The 20,314-nt window shown below is 39.3% G+C and overlaps 1 protein-coding gene across 1 annotated transcript in view; it reads right to left on the minus strand.

The window, feature by feature from the left end:
* Positions 1 to 20,314, minus strand: part of Pcsk2 (proprotein convertase subtilisin/kexin type 2) — a 260,763-nt gene that overhangs the window by 213,326 nt on the left and 27,123 nt on the right. Inside the window, exon 2 of the mRNA XM_036184115.1 lies at positions 9,469 to 9,573. Within this exon, the coding sequence (XP_036040008.1) occupies positions 9,469 to 9,573 (105 nt within the window). The remainder of the gene's footprint in view (positions 1 to 9,468; positions 9,574 to 20,314) is intronic.

Raw genomic sequence — 20,314 nt, forward strand, 5'->3', positions numbered from 1 at the left:
AAAGTGGAAATTATGCATGGTTAAAATTAACTTCAAAAATTCCTTGGGGGAAGTTAGACATAAATATTGAGACAATATTCTACAAGTGTGGAAGTTTGGAACCTGGTCATGTCCCATTGCCCCCACAGCAGATGAAGTCAGTTTGTATTCAGAAAATATTTTGTATCTAAAGTATTATCTTAAAATGTTATAATCTCTCATGCAGAAACTGTGAGAACAACTAGGGAACTGAGGCCAACTTCCTGCTTCTTTTTCCCATTGTTCAGTTCCTGGCCATGTTGGGGCACAGAATAACCCAGCTGTGGAGTGAGGCAAGCCCTGGCCCCACCAGTCCCCTCTTCCTCTCCCCATTTCTTCAAAGCTCAACATATTCAGTTAACACAAATTACAGAAGTCTATTTTATATCTTAATATTTTAATATTACTTTTAATTTAAAGTTCAACTAGTGATGAGAACATTGTTTTAAAGAACTACAAGCTCAGAAGCCATACTCATATTCACTTAGCTTTTTAATTAAATGCATCCTACTGTTGGGAAGAGCACTGAACTTTATTTACTTCCCTATAAATTATGGCGATGTGACTCCAGAAGCCATTTCCCTTTCAGAATCCATTTTGTCTAAATGATAAAATAATACTATGAAGCTTTAAGACAAAGGGCTCATCTGTGTTTCCTTAGGACTCTTCCTTTCCTTAATACTTTGTGCACAGGAGCAGGGGAAATTCATTTATGGCATAAGAACCTGCAACAGAGAGACACTGTGGCAGTTAAGGCCCTCTGTAAGCTGTACAACTTTTGTTAAGTCATGAACCACTCTTGCTACAATTGATGCTACAAGGAAATAGGACTTTGAAGAGACAGCAGTTGACAACAGCCTCTAGAATAGAGGTTTCATACAAATACAAATGCTGGTATGACTCTTGCACTTGTGAAAATGTGATCTATAACCTATCATGCCCCTAGTTATGTCTCCTAGCAAGTAAACATACTGGCAAGCCTATGTTCCCCGTTTCCCTAAAGAAGGTATTCCAGAAAGCCCAGAGACCTAGGATAGAACCAAGGAAGATTGTTCTTGAAGGCCTAGGATAGAACCAAGGAAGATTGTTCTTGAAGACCTATTATAGAACTAAGGAAGATTGTTCTTGAAGACCTAGGATAGAACCAAGGAAGAAAAAAGTTTTGAAATGATTCCTAATGATAATATGCTCTACTCATAGACTGTACTTAGTGCCATCTTCACCAGAGAGGCTCCTCCCATAGCTGATGGGAGAAGATGCAGAGACTCACAGCCAAACGGAGCTCAGAGAATCCCTCAGAAGAGGGGAAGAAGGATTATAGGAGCAGAGGGGTCAAGGACACCACAAGAACATGACCCACAGAATCAACTAAGCAGGGATCACTGGGGTTCACAGAGACTGAAGCGGTAACTACCAAAGACTGCATGGGTCTGTGCTAGGTTCTCTGCATATATGTTATGGTTGTCTAGCTTGGGACTTTTGTGGGACTCCTATATGAGAGTGGAGGTGTCTCTGATTCTTTTATCTGCTCTTGGGACCTTTTCCTCCCACTGGGTTACCACTCCAGCCTTGATATGAGGGTTTGTGCGTAGTCTTACTGCATTTTGTTATGCTGTGTTCATTTGATACCCTTGGGAGGCCTGCTCTTTTGTGAAGGGAAATGGAGGAGCCGTGGATCTGGGGAGAGGAGAGGTGGGGGATCAACTGGGAGGAGTGAAGGGCAGGGAAACTGCTGTTGGGATGTATACATAAGAGAAGAATTTTTAAAAAAGAAGATATTCAGAAGACAGAGGGTGCCATTCCTAAACATTCTTTTGAGTAGAATCTCAAGCTAGGAAACCTCACCATTTTAGAGGCAAGACTATGAGGGAAAATAGCCTATCTGTGAACACATCCTTTGAAATGGACTCTTTACTCTATGTGCGCTCTTTTCATTCAGTGCCCACACTGGAAGACTGGCACACATTCTATGTGATGGTAAGTAGTGAGTCCTCAAATTTTGTTAGGCATCCTCAGGAAGAGCGTTTGGCCAGAACAAAAGTGGGAAAGGGGACTGTTTTTTTGGTGGCATTATTTCTATATGAAGTAGAAGGAAATAGTGTTTCCTCTTTTCTACGATTTTTAATCCGAGTAATGAATTAATTTTTATCAATATAAATCCAAGGAATGATTGTGGCCAGACTATAGTACTTACCAATGAGCTGTCCTTATTAAAAAACAAAAAACAACAAACAAACAAACAAACAAACAAACAAACAAAAAAACTGATGATGAATTTGAAAGGAATTGGGAGCTAATAGCTTAACAGTTGTGACAGAACTTTATCTAACTCCCATGGGAAGGAGGCACATGAATTTCTCAGCTTGCTTTGAACTGCTGAGATTACACACCCCACCTCAGGATGTGTATGAACTATGGCAGAATTGCTATATCATGGCTCTGTTATTTTTATGGGTTCCTTCATAGCTTACTTTTATTTTTTTCTGATCTGAGTCTACACATAGCAGAGTAAGATGTTCACTAATTATGGTTAAATCACTGCATTCAATTAGTCGTCAGTGCATTAGTGTGTCAAGTCAAGAAAGAACTTGCAGCAATTACAAGGCATTCTCAATTTTTGTCTGTCACCCAGTTGTCAATCGTGACGATAAACCTATCTTTAAAAACAATACCAATTATCCTATTGTTTAAATCACATGAACAAAGAAAGTCTGGTCTACTCATTAGCTCAGACTTTTATAAGCAAATCACATGAATCAAGTCTAGCTTCTTTTTTTCCCCTTCTTCTTCTTCTTCTTCTTCTTCTTCTTCTTCTTCTTCTTCTTCTTCTTCTTCTTCTTCTTTTTGGTTTTTTGAGACAGTGTTTCTCTGTGGTTTTGGAGCCTGTCCTGGAACTAACTCTGTAGACCAGACTGGCCTTGAACTCACAGAGATCTACCTGTCTCTGCCTCCTGAGTGCTGCAATTAAAGGTGTGCACCATCATTGCCTGGGTAGCTTGTTTCAAAGAATAGGAAAATTCTGTCTTGCTTTGGTGATAAGGTTGTGAAAGTTTGAAGTGATTCTATTATCAATTAAAACAAACTCTTTTCTTTTTTTTGGTTTTTAAGACAAGGTTTCTCTGTGTAGCTTTGCACCTTTCCTGGATTTCGATTTGTAGACCAGGCTGGCCTTGAACTCACAGAGATCTGCCTGGCTCCGGAGTGCTGGGATTAAAGGCATGCGCCACCACCACCTGGCTGAAACAAACTTTTATGTATTACTGGAATACCAGAAAAGGTTCACAAACGTGTTCAAAAACAGAGCATTTAAAATAAATGACTCAGATCATGTGACTGAATGCAAGACATGGAAGAGGAAGAATCTAGGAAATTGCATTATCCACTTCTTGGGATATGGGATGTTTCAGTGGACTGGTAGACCTCTCCTATCCCCTCCCCTCCTCTCCTCTCCTCTTCTCTCCTCTCCTCTCCTCTCCCTTCCCCCTTCTCTTTTCTGAAGATCCAGCCCAAGGCTTTATATATTAGGCTAAGTGCTCTAATGCTGTGCTCCATTTCTAGTCCTTTCTAGAAGTTTCTGAAGCATAAAACTGAAACAAGTTTAAAAATTAGTTTTAGGGGATAATTGTATGATCTAGTAGATTGCTTAGAAAATAAAATGCACATTGTAATCTTAAGCAAGCTATGACTTCTTTCAATAAATAAAGCACAGATTGTTTCTTTATCAAGCCACTTGGCTTCCATTTGTTGAGTGTCTTTTGCTCATAAAGTGGTGTGAGTTCGCCATGCGTTTCAGCTATATTTTCTTTAAAAATCTATGTACAGGCTAGATGAGAGAGAACTGTGAAATGAGCATCGTCTTAACTAAGTCTATTCTCCAATAGCTTTTCGAGGTCTTGCAGAATTTATGGGGCTTTGATATGTTGACCGAGGACCACAATTAGGTTGACTTTGAGATTTGATGCTGCTGCTCTGAACAAGTTAGACAAATCTCAGAGAGGTTTAAGAAGGCAGAGAATTTTTTAAGCATGGTATCGAAAATATATTTTTATTTTTATTGTTTCATCCCAGATTTTGATTTATCACATCTTCAAATCCTGTTCACCACCTAAACTTTTCAGATGCTTATATCCATGGTTGTTTCATGAGTATCAATATGCTTAGGAAAAATATATGATATTTTAGAAAATAAAAAATGGTTCATCATGTGAGTTGTTAAGAGTAAGGTGGTGATGGCGCATGCCTTTAATCCCAGCCCTCAGGAGGCAGAGCCAGGTGGATCTCTGTGAGTTCGAAGCCAGCCTGGGCTACCAAGTGAGTCCTAGGAAAGGTGCAAAGCTACACATAGAAACCCTGTCTTGAAAAACAAAAAACAACAAACAAACAAAACAAAACAAAAAAACCAAGAGTAAGCTTGGAAGAAATGAAATTGCAACTGTTCTTCTTTACCTGTGATCATGAATGCATCAAAAGGCATACTAGACAGAGGACTATGCTTCTGTTACCTAGAAATGTATTTTATAATCATCATCATCATCATCATCATCATCATCATCATCCAAGTAGATAAAAGCAATACTATTTTATGATTTAAAGCGGAGAGTTGGTAATCATTCAATCATCCAGCCATCACTTGTTGAAGGTCTACTATGTATTCAGATACACACTGCATGAAATAAACAACACACAAGCTTAAGTCATGCTACTCAATAGTACGTCAATATTTTGACAGAGAAAAAGCTGGAAAAGAGAAGACTTTCGAAATAATATACATGGCTGCATGCTGATGGGTGTATTAAAGGTAGAACTTTAGATCCCCCTTTAGCATTTTCATCCAGCTTCCACTGACATTAAGTGGAATGGGCACTGTTGAAGTTTCTATCCTAAAGCCAAACCAAACCAAAACAGAAACCTGTTGCACTCATCTACCTTTCTCTTTATCAGCTGCTTGTCTTTCTTTTGTGTAATTCTTGGGGTGGCAATGGATCCTGGTTTCTTAGGCCAAAAAGCTGCCCGGCTGAATTCAACCCCAAGAACTTGTAGTAGCTCAGCCTATCTTTTGAACACATGTGGTTCTTTGGGCTTTATATTATCTTTTATAAGTCACAGACAGTAAATAAAGGAGCCAGGAAGGATGATGCTAAGGTGACATGCTTAGTAGGGATTGGTTGGTATAGGATGGGGCTTCTTAACTTTTTCAACTCATGACTACTTTATATTCAATATTTCTTTTTACATGAGCCTGAGTATCACGAAATATAAAGAGCTACAAAAAGCAAACACTTAGTGATAACAAATCATAAAATATTTATTTTAAGATAGTTTTTCTGGTACATCTATAATTTTAGCATTTAGTAAAGATGAGGGCAAATTTGCATATTGAGATAGATATTTGCATTCTGAAATATATTTGTTTTTGCTTAAAGTATTACATCTTGGCTAAATATTTGATTAAATATTTTTAATGTTCCTCAGAGTTGATGGATGCTTTTATTTTATAATTGGCTTAATTTCATAAACATGCAATACAAAAGTGGTGTTTCAGGCTATTATAGAAATTGTTGGAAATTCTGCCCCAGCCAAAATTAATTCAATGATTTGTTTTTTGAAACTCAAGTCATTAGCTCAAATAGCAATTTTTTTTTCAAATAGCAATTTTTAAAGTCAAACATTATAATACAATACAATCTAATGATATACTAATTTGATACATGCTGAGGAATGCTGGTAGGAAAATACTGAAAATCTTTGTTTTCCATCATTAAACCATTATATTTCTGTATGAGAAGAGAACTGTGTACAGTAAAACACTGTAATTCATAAGATGAAATGTGCTTGAATTTGAGCTGAAATGTGTAGTGATTTGAATGAAATTAGACTCCACAGGCTTATATATTTTAATGCTTGGTTTCCAGTTGGTAGAACTGTTTGGGAAGGATTAGGAGGTATGACCATGTTTTAGGAAGTATGTCACTGGGGGCTAGCTAGCTTTGAGGTTTTGGAAGACTCTTGCTCTTTCTTTATCTCTGTCTCATGGCTGTAGATCAAGATGTGAGATCTCTGTTGTTCCTTCACTAAGCCATCATGAACTCTAACCCTATAAAACTGTAAGTCAGTTAAACTCTTTCTTTTATAAGTTGCCTTGGTAATGGTGTTTGACCACAAAAATAGAAAAGTAACTAAGACAGTGTTTCAGACAGTATTGGTTGGCATTGCATTCTGTGTGACAAAGTGTTGATGTATGTCAGAGCCAGGCTGTAGTGAAATTATGTGGCATAATATGGGCATAGGCTGCCTGAAATACCTTGGATTCATTGTTCATTCCCTGTCATATGGTCAGAAACCTTTTCAGTTGCCAATTATTTTGTAATTCTAGTATTTATTTATACAAGTCCATGTTGGTTGCAGCACACAATTTGAGAGGCTATGGTCTAGAAGACATTTTCAGAGAAGGAAGAAACAACTTACTCTTAAATTCTGGCTCATGAATCACAATTTGCAATGTCTACGCAACAGGTGAAAACCCATATCAACTATTCTTCAGGATCCCCAACCATTCCCCTTTTATTCCTCTAGTTTTGTTTACTTTCATTTTGCAATTTGTTGGTATATGCTTAGAAACCTTGTCTTAGTTAGGGTTACTGTTGCTGGGATAAAAATGTCATGACCAAAACAACTCAGGGAGGTAAGGATTTATTTCCCTGGGGCTTCCATATCATTGTTCAGAATAGTGCCTGTCAATTCTGACCACTGCAGATGCCTAACATTATATGACCATAAGAATATCACACAGAAAAGATTGAAGCCTTAATGTAACATTTTGAAATGAAGCAGTTAGTTGTAAGCAGACTTTTCTTTTTCAAAACAACAGCAGCAGCAGCAACAACAGCAAGACAACTTTTTTTTTGGTTAAAGATATATGAGAACTTCATGCTCTGTTTATTCTCCTAAAATGAGTTTATTATTGACAGCATTCAGGCTATTTAATCTTGACTAAGTTTCCTGATGACTTCTGTGGGCCTTTATGGGCAGGGCAGATGTTTACTTCTACTAGGTTCAGGCAGTTGACTACTAGGACACTTAAAATGCATGACATATGGGAACAGATGCCCCTGTGCTATAATGGGTAACATTTTGAGAAGAAAGACAAATGAATAGAATTACCAAGATGTGAACTCCTTCTTTATTGCCAACCTATCTCATTATCTTCCCTTTTGTAAACATCACAGGACACCAAGTATCACCATGCCAAGGATCATTTCCAGTGAAATAATCTCAGCTTAGTGGCCTCACATAGTCTCCCTGATCCAAACAACAGCCTTTTAGATAGCCTGTTCTTCAATTCTCCTTTTAGCCTCCCTGGGCTTAAAAATATCTTTCTGTTTTTGCCTCATTCCTTTTATGTATTTTTGAGTATGTGGGAGGGCAATAACAGGGCTTCTGTAACATTATATAAGTAAAATGAAACTGATTGCCCATCACAGGTAAGCTGGGGCATGGTTGACATGAGGGAGAACCAGTATCATAGTGTACCTGGGTGGTCCTTGCCCTGTGGTACTTACACTGGATTAAAAAATAATATTAATAAGATCCATTCCATTGGTGCCCAAAGGTGTCCTGGCAATCAGCTAGTAGGGACAAGGACAAGGCTATGAAAGAGAGCTCTTCATTTGGGTGATGGTGATGACTTATACAACAGACTCAGCATTAGATACTTGGGCCTTTATTGCAAAGGCAATGATAAAATGCCTTCTCAGAATCAAAATTCCCCCCAGGCCATGTGGAAAGACCTGTGTTAAGGAGTAAAACAAAATTGCTTATGGCCTATCATCTGGTAGCTTGCTTGGGAGCCTTTACATTCTAATTAAAGCCCTAATTAAAACTCACACAATGTTCATCAGTTTCAGAAAAAGAAATTCCTAGGTCTACTTACTAAAAAAAGGGATCTTGTACAAATCTCTAACTCAAACATCTTACCCACTTACTGTCTATTCCTCAAGATTCATATGAAAGAAGTTAAAAGGCCTTCAAAGCATAGACATAAACTTGACCTTGGTGGTACCTCTTATAACTTGGCTAAGAATATCCCCAATGGGATTAGTGTATAGGTAGATGAGGTAATTGGAGACTAGAGGAGGAAGAATGCCATGATGGTAAGGTTCCTGCTCTGAAGAGAAGGAACAGGAACACTGTAGAGGAACTCCTCATGGCTAAGATCTCACATTTGGTTGGAAAAATGAATTTTAGCTGTCTGAGGGAATTGAAAATAAAATCTGGAGTCCAAGAGTAAAATAAAAATTCAAGGTAAAAGATAGAGATCATGAGCACTAAGAAGACAGCTGAGTTCTCTTTGTAGCTGATGGAAATTCATAACTGTCACAACATAGAACAACTGATTGTGGAGTGCCTCGCTCTAGTGGACATGTCTACTGCACAATCCTACACTCAAGACTCAGGGAAAATCAAGAAAGAAGGGGACAGGAAGATTGTAAGAGCCAGAGGACCAGGAAGTCTTCTGTGAGATTGTATCTCCTAGAAATGACACGGAAGATGTACCTATGAATCCTTAACAATACAGTTGCCTAAGCAAGACCAGAACAAAGACAACACCAATAAACATCCTAACATGGAGGTTCATGGGGTTGAACCTCTAGACATAGACCTACAGACAGCCAGAGACTACTGATGGAGGGAGAATCAATCTCTTCCAGGAATCTATAATAGGTTATCCAACACCAAGTGGTCATTTGTAAAATTATGTATATGTATGAGGTACTACGTGGACTCAGCAGGTTGTATTTACATAAATAAAAATATAGCAATAATTTTAAAAAGTTCATAAATTTGAGAAGGAGCAAAGGAGAGGGGTAGATTGAAGGCAGGAAAGGGAAAGGGGAAATGTTATGACTTTATTTTAATTAAAAAAATTAAAAAAGAAGACAGCTGAGGAGTGAGGAGCAGATGGGTTAATAGAAGAAGATACAGGGGATGAAGACTGACTGAGGTCTGAGATACTGATACCCACTGATGAGAGCTGATCATCATCTATTGGTCTTCATATTGTTCTGTTCATAATATGAAACATAGAAACCTTTTTAAAGCATGAATTTGCCAGTAGAAATCTTCCATAAACATCTCACTAAACCACTGTGTATCTTCTATTCATCACAGGCCAAAGCATGCTTCCAGGCAATCTGAAATCTTCATGCAATAATTAAAGAAGACATTGAAGCACCTGAGTCCACCCCCCCATCCCTGTCCATGTGGCATAGGGTTATTTGCTATGCACTAAATGGGAGCAGGGAATCTATGGTGTCTTTCAATGATCCATTTCATCTATCAAAGTATATAAAATCCCAGCATTTCAACATCTCCTGTCTGCCCTCTGTATCTACCAGGTGAGTTCTGGTATGGCAGTAGAGATCAAGATTCAGGTTTCTGGACAGAACTCACCCTGGGGTCTCTCTCCAGCTGATGCTTGTGGGGTAGGCTGCGTCTTCTTTTGGCCTTTGCAAGGCCATTGTGATAAAAGTGATACAGGCCTTCTGCAAAGGGGAGCTGTGGAAAGTCAAAGACAGGAGGATGGTTAGTTTCCAGTTGGCACCAGGATAGGGACATGTAAGCAGGAGCTGTGCGAGGATACAGTTCAAATCTCCTGTTAGACCCCTAACCTCTGTGCTCTCACTTTCCTCACTGCCTATCTGGCACCCATTTCCTCTCCTTTCTTCCAAGTTGTAGCTTTTATAACCCCATCTTTACTCATACTCATGCCAAATTCTCCAACCTCTTCTCTTGGAAAGTGCTTATACATCACTCTGTATCCAGTTGCCCCAGGGCTGTGTTGTAACAAAGTACTCTCTTACAGACTGATTCCCTAATCTCTCTTGGGGTTTCCCTGCGACTCTTTGGTATCTCTTACCTGGTTGGGAACACTGTGGTTACAAATCTGACAAGTGCCAGCTAGGTGTTAGGCCAGGTTCCACACTATCTTCCTATATTCCAAAGATGCCTGGAATCAAGTGTGGGTGCCAAGACCAGAGAAAAAAGTCATGACAAGGAGAGCTTGTCACAGATCTAGCGTTTACTGTCATTTGTTCTATGGTCCCAGGTAACTTGAGGGAAGAACCTTGATCTAAAAACTTGGACTCTTGGATGTAGTCCATATTTGTTATCATCTTACAGGATGGTCTTGGGCAAGTCACCCCCTTCCCCTTCTAGGACCCTCTATCTTTCTCTTTTGCATATAAGTAAGCATATATAAAATTTACACACACACACACACACACACACACACACACACATGTATAAAGACCCAAAGTCTCCAGATCTCTGTACCTCTTCCACATGCCTTCATATTAATGAAAATATATTGTTTGCAGTACTTGCCCTGAACAATTAATTTAACTGAATGCTTCACTATGAAGAAAATAATGTGCACATGTACATTTTCATTGGAGAGAGGACACATGGTTTTCATGAGATTTTCAAAGGGGTTCCTGAATTGAAGTGTTCCACCATTATAAGTATTTGATGGCAAAATATAGATATGTGCTGCAACCAAGTGCTGCTGTGAGCCACAGGAATATGAAGTGGAAATTCAGCTGTATATGGTAAAGCTATACCTGGAAGAATCAAGGAATTCTTCCAGAGGAACCCAAATCTCAGGGAGTATTTGGTGTTACTTGGCTTTTAATATATCAGCTGTTTCCTGCTATGAATTTTATAGGTGCTCTCATACTATGTATTTATCTGAAATACCTCTCAAGCATTCTAGACCAAAATGGCAGACAGAATAAACTTTTCAGACCAACCACTGATCTGAATTAGATAAACACTCTGAAGGAGACACTGCCTGTCCCCTAGGCCTAGGAGACAGGCAGAAGTTAGGTGCATGGATTTGTTTCTTGTGCAAATGAAGCTCAGACCCTCCTTTCTCTCACAGCCCAAATGGCATTCCAGAGCAATTGACTCAGAACAAAAGGGTTTTTTTGCATACCAGGTGCAGTGTAGCTATGAGGCAGGTTTCCTAACTCTGAGCAGAGTTACCCTGCCCTGCCAGTAAGTAGCAACATAGAAAAATAGAGGCAGTTTTATTTTTAGGCACACACAGAGCTTGCAAAGGGGATAGACCATTCTGGGAGAGGAACAGGAAGGAACCAAGATAGAGAGAAATGAAGATGAAGATGAGGATGGAGATGGAAAAGAACTTAGAGTTATGAGAGGACAGGAGGAGAAGGGATAGAGGACTAGACTGGAGGAGAACTAGACTGGAGGAGAACTAGACTGGAGGAGAACTAGACTGGAGGAGGACTAGACTGGAGGAGAACTAGATTGGAGGAGAACTAGACTGGAGGAGAACTAGACTGGAGGAGAACTAAATTAGAGGAGAACTAGACTGGAGAAGAACTAGATTGGAGGAGAACTAGATTGGAGGAGAACTAGATTGGAGGAGAACTAGACTGGAGGAGAACTAGACTGGAGGAGAACTAGATTGGAGGAGAACTAGATTGGAGGAGAACTAGACTGGAGGAGAACTAGACTGGAGGAGAACTAGATTGGAGGAGAACTAGACTGGAGGAGAACTAGACTGGAGGAGAACTAGACTGGAGGAGAACTAGATTGGAGGAGAACTAGACTGGAGGAGAACTAGTCTGGAGGAGAACTAGATTGGAGGATGAGAAGGACGATGAGGAAGAGCCAGATGGGGAAGAACTAGGTGGGTAAGAATGAGATGAGAAAGACCAAGATGGGGCAGAACTAAGATGAAGGAATTAAGATAGCACTTAAAGGGAACAGCAGAAAGAGGTAGAGAGAACCAGGCAAGGAAAGAGCTAAGTAAAAAACATAATAGAAGCCATTTAGAGAGAGAACTCACTCAGAAGAATAAAGTGAATGCACTAAAAAGTTTTGTGTATGTAGATTCATTTAATATAATCAAAGATTATAATATCAGCTGGTTGTAGATGTCTTCCATGGGCCCTGGGAGAGAGCTATTGAGGGGCTGGACCCCAATAGTCTTTGATAAAGTGCTTGGAAGAAAAGGAAACAGGAAGTGAATGCTTTGAAAGAAGTTTTTCAAAATTAAATGGGGCCTATTTGAGAAATTTTAGATCAAGTAGTGCCTCAGTGTGGCACAAATATTTATTAAGTAACTATCATCATGATAAAAGGAACATAAAAGCAACTGAAGCACTGGAAACAATTGCCTAATAATGATTTCAGAATTCTGAAAATTAACAAGACGCTTGCTGCCCACTGAGGAGCATTTAATCAAACAAGTACTCTGTCAATAATAACCAAAAGATTTGTGAAGTTTATAACTGAGAGGTTTTGTCCACTGATGCCATATTCTAAAGTTTCTTAGATACTAGATGGTTTCAAAGTCATCTCAACCATACTGTGTAAAATGGCAACTTAACAGACACTGGAGGATGTGCCCAGGATTGGAGTCATTCAAGAAGTCCCATTCCCAGATAACTGGAAGATATCCGGAAAGTGCCATTTACAGAGACAAGGTTTGTTATATGACTCAGACATTGTTCACTGAGAAAGGCTTTATTTTTGGAGCATTTGTTGAAGACAGTCCATGGCAATTACCTAACACTGCAGCTGCTACTGCCTTCCCTTCCTCTTCCTCCTCCTCCTCTTCTTCCTCCTCCTCCTCTTCCTCCTCCTTTTCTTCCTTCTAGTTTTCTGAGATAGGGTTTCCTCTGTGTAACTTTGGAGCCTGTCCTAGAACTCACTCTGGAGACCAGGCTAGCCTCCAACTCATAGAATTTCTCCTGCCTCTGCTTCCTGAGTGCTAGGATTAAAGGCGTGCACCACCATTGCCTAGTGGTCACAGAGTTCAGAGAATTAGTCTAGGAAATACACTAAACAAACAAACAAATAAATCAACACAGCAACAATAAAGTCTAGAACATTCAGGGAGTGGAGAGGAATTTTACTTCCAGATTTGCAATATGGTGTTCCTTAAGATGTTGGTCTTTAGTAAAAGTATCATGAGGCATGTAAAGAAACAGGAACACGTGGTCCATGCCTAGGAAGAGGGGAGGATAAATAAAGACCCTCTGAGCAAGTCCAGGTGTTTCACTTACTACATGAAGACTTTAAATAAGTTCAAACAGCTAAAAGGAACATCTTGTCTATAGAAAGACAGCAAAACATGAAAACAATGAGTCATCACATAGACAAAATTAATAGAAATAAAAAAGATAAATTATGGTGTGGAAAGAATAATAACTGAATGAAAAAATATCCTTAGAGGACCTTAATAGCAGATTTAAGTTGACAGAAATAATAAATACAGATATAGACCATTTGAGATGATCTAACAGATAAGAAATGAAGTAAAATGAAGAAAACACTACCGGGCATACCATTTATACACAGAAGAAGTCTCACAAGAAGAGGGGAGAAATAGACAGGAAGAAACAATGGCTGAAAACTTGCATAGTTTTACGAACAGCATTAATATTCCTATCTAAGAAGCACAATAAGATCAGAATAGGATAAAGTCAGAGACTTGCATATTATGCATACAATGGTCAACCTGTCGAGAGGCAAACATGAGAATCACCTGCGCATTGAGCCAAAAATGTATGTGAGATGCTTAGTAAGATTCAAAACTGACTTTCTGCCAGGGATGGACCTCAGTAATAGAGTGCTTGAATAGAATGCACAAAGCCTTGAGTTTATTTCCAGTGTTGAATACAACCCAAAACAGAACACGCAAAACCACCTGACTGCCTATTGGAAGTCATGGAGATTATATGACAGTTGGATAGCATATTCCTGATGCCAAAAGAAAATCCATTTACTAATAATTCTGGTCTAACAAAACTAATCTTGAAAAATAAAGAAACTCATACAGCCCCAGATAAACAAAATTCTCACTAAGAATTACTAACTTCAGGTAAAATGGAAGGCTTTTAGATTTATGGGAATCCACAGGAAGAAATGAACAATTGTAGTGCCGGCAAACATGAACTATAAAGGGCAGTGCTATAGTCTGGATCTGAGTTGTCTCCCAGATGCTCCTGACTTGAAGTTACCCATCTGGTGACACTGAGGAAGTGGTGGAAATGACAGCATATGGAGCCTTGTTGGAGGAACTAGCTCAAACTGAGGCAGTGGGGGTGGGTGGGTGTCTTTCTTTGGAGGGCACACTCCATCTCTGCCTCTTACATCTGGCCTCCTCCTTTACATATTCCCTCACTGTGATGTTATTCTCCACATCTGGCACAAAGGGAAGGAGTCTGTAGGTCATGGGTGGAAGTTTCTGAAGAAAAGAGCCAAGATAAGGTTTGCTCCTGTGTGCTGATGTCTCATGGATTTGCTCCTGTGTGCTGATGTCTCATACCTTTCCTACTGTGTGCTGATGTCTCATGGCTATTGCATCACTGGTAAAAAGCTGAACAACACTGAGATTTTAAATAAATTTTTGCTTGTAACAGTCTTTTTTCTACTTTATTTAAAAGGTGAGTATAAAGCAATAATTATAAAGGTGTGTTTACTGGCCAATAATGTATACAATAAATTTGTATAACAATCATAGCATAAAAATGGAGGAAGGGAATATAGCAACAATAGAGCCACATTTTTGTATATTGAACATTGTGGCTTTAAATCTGAGACAAGTTATTTAATATATTCATTGTAATCTCCAAAGCAACCAATATAAATGAACCATAAATCATGAAATAAATGTGGTACCCTATGATGATACACTAGATAATATTTTTTTTATTTTAATTCTCTTTTAATATCAACTACCTATTTTGTCATTTTATATAATAGTCTATAATTATCAAATAATCACAGTGCTTAAGATGGTACCCTGGATAACAATGAACAAAAAAGGGAAGTTATGAAAGAATAGAGAAATAAAGTTCTATGAGATTGTTTGGATGGGTGTGTCCTAACGATTCCCAGGCTAGTTTTATTGGGAAGTGATAGATACTTTGGGGTCAGGGATTTGTAGAGGGTCCCTAGGTTATTTGGGGAGTCCCCTGAAAGGGGTCTATTGTGCATTATTTGTCTCTTAGGGCTTGAGATGTGGCTACTTGCTCTGATGTGGACTTTCACCACAGCGATAAAGAGGTCTTTTTCAGAGTTCCAAATCAATGGGACCACTTGATCTAGGACCTTGAGCCTGAAGGTCCATGAGCCAAAGCAAACCTCTTTTTACCTCAAAAGTAGCCTGTTTCAAGTACTCAATCAGGGATGCAAAACTGGATACATAGACATGTAGAAGAGAAATAGAAAAAAATGACATATGTAAATTTTATCAATATAAAGTAAAAAGTTTCAAAATTTCAGTCAAAAGTTAAACTGCCAGAATTGATAAGAAAAGCATTCAATTTGTGACTGCACCATGTGCTGTTCACTAGAAGCATATTTCAGATCCAAATACCCAGGTTGAAAATTAAACAATGTGAAAAAAGATATTATCTAAGCAATAGTAAAATAATAAGTGTTGTTATATAAGTATCAAACTAAACCAATTTAAGACAAAATTTATTGATAGAAACAAGGAATAACATTTTATAATGATAAAAATAAATCCCTCAAATGGCATGAAACTATAAAAATATGCAGGTCACCTATTAACAAAGTCTCTAAAAGATGAAACAAAACGTGGTAGAATTACAGGGAGAAATGAAATAATTTGTCAGTCACTGTTGATGCTCCAGTTTGGATTTGAATATCTCCTAGTGGCCTGTGTGCTGAAGACTTCATTTCCAGGGTAGTGCTGTTTGAAGGTGGTGGAAACTTTAGGAGGTGGGGTCCAGTGATGGTTCTTTAGTCACTGAGGGGCCCTTTCTTCTTCTTTTCCTTAGTTTATGATGTAAGTGGATTTTCCCTGTCTCCCTTTACACTGTGGTATGGGGACAATTGACCACAGACTAGAGACTCTAAAAATATGAGCCAAAATATGCCCTTTGTGTCTGTGGGATAACTATCTAGGATATTTTGTTCCAGTGATAGAAAGGTAGTGACCACACTTAGAGACTTGAAAGACCTGCTTGCATTCGAACTGAAATGCTAGGCTGAAGATCAAAGAGTAAACTGAAGACATGAACAGATCTGTACACTAAGAAGGCTTAGCAGAGGCACACAATATTTGTCAAGAAGTAGAAGAAAAAATGTCTTCTCAAGAACATGTGAAACATTCTCCCGGACACACCATATGCTGGGATACTGAATGGGTGTCAATCAATTCAGAGAGTGAAAACACAGAACATGCTTTCTGATCACACTTTATAATGACATTAAAAAGAAAATCATGCAGTTCAGGAATATGTGAAAATTAACAACATATTATTAAATTATTAATAAGTGAAAGAAAAATTACAAGAGCAATTAGAAAATATTTTGAGTCAAATTAAACAAAAGCAAGACTACCAAAACTTATGGATTCGGGCAAAGCAATGCTTAAAGGAATATTTGTAGCTACAAAATGCCCAATAGAAAAGAAGGGGATTAGAGATACAGCTCAGTGGTAACGTGATTTCTTACTATGCTTCAGACCCTGGGGTCAATCTCAGTCCCTTGGACACGAGGAGGAAGGGGAGGAGGAGAATGGGGAAGAAGAATGAGAAAGAGGGTGAGGAAGAAGACGATGATAAGAAGGAAGAAGAGAAGAAAGATCCGGAACCAGCAGCCTAATTTTACATCTGATGAAACTTGAAAAAGCAAATTGCATCCAAACTGTCATAGAACTGTAATCCCAGCAGAAGGGAAGTAGTGGCAGGAAGATCATGAGTTCCAGGCCACAGTGAAATTTTGCCCCCTACCCTAGTCCCAAGAATAACAAAAGTAAAATTTGTGTTAAAATAAATGAAACAGAATACAGAAAAACATAAAGTTCAAAAAGTTATTCTTTAAAGTATATAACAAGAATGACAATCTGAAATTATTGTTAGGAACAAAAATAAGAGAAAATGCTCAAATAAATAAACCTGGCAGTGAAAGAAGGGACTTCTCTGCTAGTTTACAGAAATAAAGTGAGTGTGAGAGGGCGGCAGGGCCACAGTTAGGATCTACAATGTCTTCCAGAAGCCTGCGAGTTAAGGAGTTAACGTCTTAGCCCTCACTTTTCACTTTAAGAGGGAGGGTCTCCTGAGAGGTCTTCAGGTCATGAGATCTACAACATCACAAAAGGAGCTAGTTGCTTCCTCTTTCTCCCCCTTTGCTTTCTAGTGATGATGATGTGAGCAGCTTTAATATACTACTTTGTCGCAGACCCCAAAACAAAGCATCCGAAACTGGGAACCCCTAAATCTCCTTTCTCCTTATAAGTTGACTGTGTTGGGTGGTTTTTTTTTTTTTTTTTGTCTTTTTTGTTTTTTTTTTTTTACAATAACAATAGACACTACGCATAGAAGAAATTTTTCTGTATCCCAGGATTATTCAGTGAGATAACAGCATGTTTCTCCAAGTTTCTCCTAAGGTTGTATATTCCAAAATTTACCAAAACCAGAGTAAGGATACAAATATCCATTTTTCTGTATTTTCAACAACATGAACTCAGTAGCTATTGATTGTTGTTTAAATATTTGCCAACTTATTAGATAAATATACCACCTTATTTGGGTTTCTTTGCTCTAAATGTTTGAGTATTTTCATATGCTTATTTACCATTAAGGTTTCTTCTCTTTGAATGTCTGAATCTCTAACCCTCAAATACATCCACAAATACAGCCACAATGAAATAGTTATTTTCTACCCTTAGTATTTTTTCCTTAGCTGTGGATAACAGGAAAGAAATAGCTAAATGAAAAAAAAATACTTTATTTCCTTGGCTTTTAGGGCAACTTAGATGTTTGTAATAAGATTAGTTATCTGTCCACTTATGACATCACTCACAGGAGCTCAGATAGAGGCTCTGCTGGGACATTCTTGGCTTGGGAGGAGAGGGCTAGGATCAGGTCTGTGGCTATAGGGTGGACTTCAAGAGTGTTAGTATTTAAGCGGAGCTAGGAACACATCCCGAACACAACAAAACCACAGAAGAGTTTTATTAAAGAAGATAGAGGTGATAGGCCTGTGTGAAACACACGTGGGTGAGGAGATAAGGGGTGGCTCATGCAAGATGGCACCGGCTTTTTAAAGGTTGGGCCGTGCATGCAGACAGGAACTCCTGTGGGTACTCCACGCATGCGTGTAGATTACGTGGCTGCGCGTGCGCTTTACGCAACCATATAAAGCCACACAGTCCCAGTCCCATGAGATGTCTGACCCAGAGATGGCTATCCTGAACCGGAAATAGTTAGGGGGTCCTCCGGGCAAGCCCAACTGTGTGGATATGTAATTCTCTATCATTCCCGACTCATATGTTTTAAAAAAAGAAAAAAAATGTCGATAGATGGGTATGGGACACTGTTTTTCTCAAAGACTGCTTCAGGCTGAATGGTGGACATTGATTGGTTCTTGGGGGGAGATGGGGAAGCTGCCTGAAGTCCTGGGATGAAGTCCTATAGCTGTGTTCATCCTTCATGGTATGGCTGGTCCTAGGATGAAGACCTGCAGCTGTCCATCCTCCATGGTGTGGCTGGGAACCTTCTATCTGACAAAACACTGGTGACATAAAAAGCTTAGACAAAAGACTCATTATTACTTTGTTTATTGGAGTTGACATTTATCTGAGGTAGATCTGGTCTGTCTGGTTGGAGACAAGACATTTATCTGAGGTAGATCTGGTCTGCCTGGTTGGAGACATGTTAAAGGTGGCTGTGATGTTTTAGTACTCTGCTTGTTTTTTTTTTTTTTTTTACCTGAGACAAGCCTCATTTGAGGTGGTTTATTTAAGGCACCTGCTTGTTTTGTTTAGCATTTGGGATATACAGGTGATCAGTTGTTGAGTACTGAACAATGATAGATTGTTATATCCTTACCGCCTGGATATTTTGATGGTCCCTTTTGCCTCTGGCTCTATGTGGCCCTAGTTGGGAAGGAGTGATACCTTATTACTCTGGAATTGGTGACAAGGCAGTGGATCCTGGTGTCCTCTGGAGCTTGAGAGTGGAAGAGAACTTATTTTTTGAATTAGGTACAAGGCAAAGATCATGGCCCTGTCTGTATGCACATGAGAAACACAGGCGGTAACTTTGAAATGAGGCAATGAGCTCTTATCTTAGTTGGAAATCCTTCTCATTAAGTAACTCTGAAAGTACAATTAAATCTGGTGAGGTAAATAAGGCTGTCCTCTGTTCCCGACAATAGAAAGGAGGAGTGACATCCTAAAACTCCTAGGACTAAGTCAATGGCTTTGGTGTCCAGAAGGAAAGAAACTGATCGCTTCCCTGCTGAGTTCTGGGTTCCCTGCTGTGTCTGTAGCCAAGCCTAGGTTTGCTGGAGGTTTTAGCTTGATGTACCCATGCGTCTTGGTGCTTGGGTGCAGTCAGCTGACTGGTTGTCTTTCTAGGCAGCACAAGGACAAGGCTGTTGATGGGCAGGGCATTCGCTAGCCCATGGCCTTTTTCATTTAAAACAGGGACCCAATCGCTTTTGGGAGTCAGCGAGTGCCAGCATTTGGCAATTTTGTTTTCGGGCTTCTCTTTCCTGGCACACCTTAACCGCCACAGATGACTCTTTTGCCTGTGGGGTCAGGAACCTTGTTCTCCAGATACTTAACTTTAGCTGGGAACAAGAGACGTATTTTACTCTGTGTCCTGAATTTTTCCTGACGATTGGTGGCTTAAGGACAGCTTTTGGAAGATCTGCCAGTAGGCAGACTGTAAACTGATCCTTTTGGAAGACTTGCCTGAGGCTATAAGCTGATTCCTTTTGGCTTAGGAGCCATCCTGATTATTGTAAACTTAATTGTTTAGATCTCAGCTGCTTTTAGACCAGTCTGTGGTTCTCAAGGCAGTTTGAGAATGAGTGGGTGGAGTTAAGGTGAGTTAGGGTGAGTCTTAGAAACCGCCTAAGCCCTCGAATTTGAGCCTGCCCACTACGGGCACGGAAGTCAGACAGAAAAGGTTACATGTGGCAGACGCCTTAGTGGGAAAGGAAAGAAAGGGTTTAGAGCTTTAGCAGAAAGCTTGGAGATGAAGTAACTCTTATTTTCCCATTCGCTGGCTGAAGTACCTGCCACACTGTTATGCGGTCAGGTTTACCGGTACCGCAAAGCTGTTAAGTGGCCAGATTTACTGGTACCCGCCCTATCTGCCAATGTAAGTGGGTGGTATCCGCCCTTTGTCCCATGGCTGTAACTGAGTGGAAAATAAAAAAAAAAACAAAAAACAAAAAACAAACAAAAAAAACCAAATCGGGATCAGACTTCAACTCAGGC

The sequence above is a fragment of the Onychomys torridus genome, chromosome 4, assembly GCF_903995425.1.
Source record: "Onychomys torridus chromosome 4, mOncTor1.1, whole genome shotgun sequence".
Classification (NCBI taxonomy): Eukaryota; Metazoa; Chordata; class Mammalia; order Rodentia; family Cricetidae; genus Onychomys; species Onychomys torridus.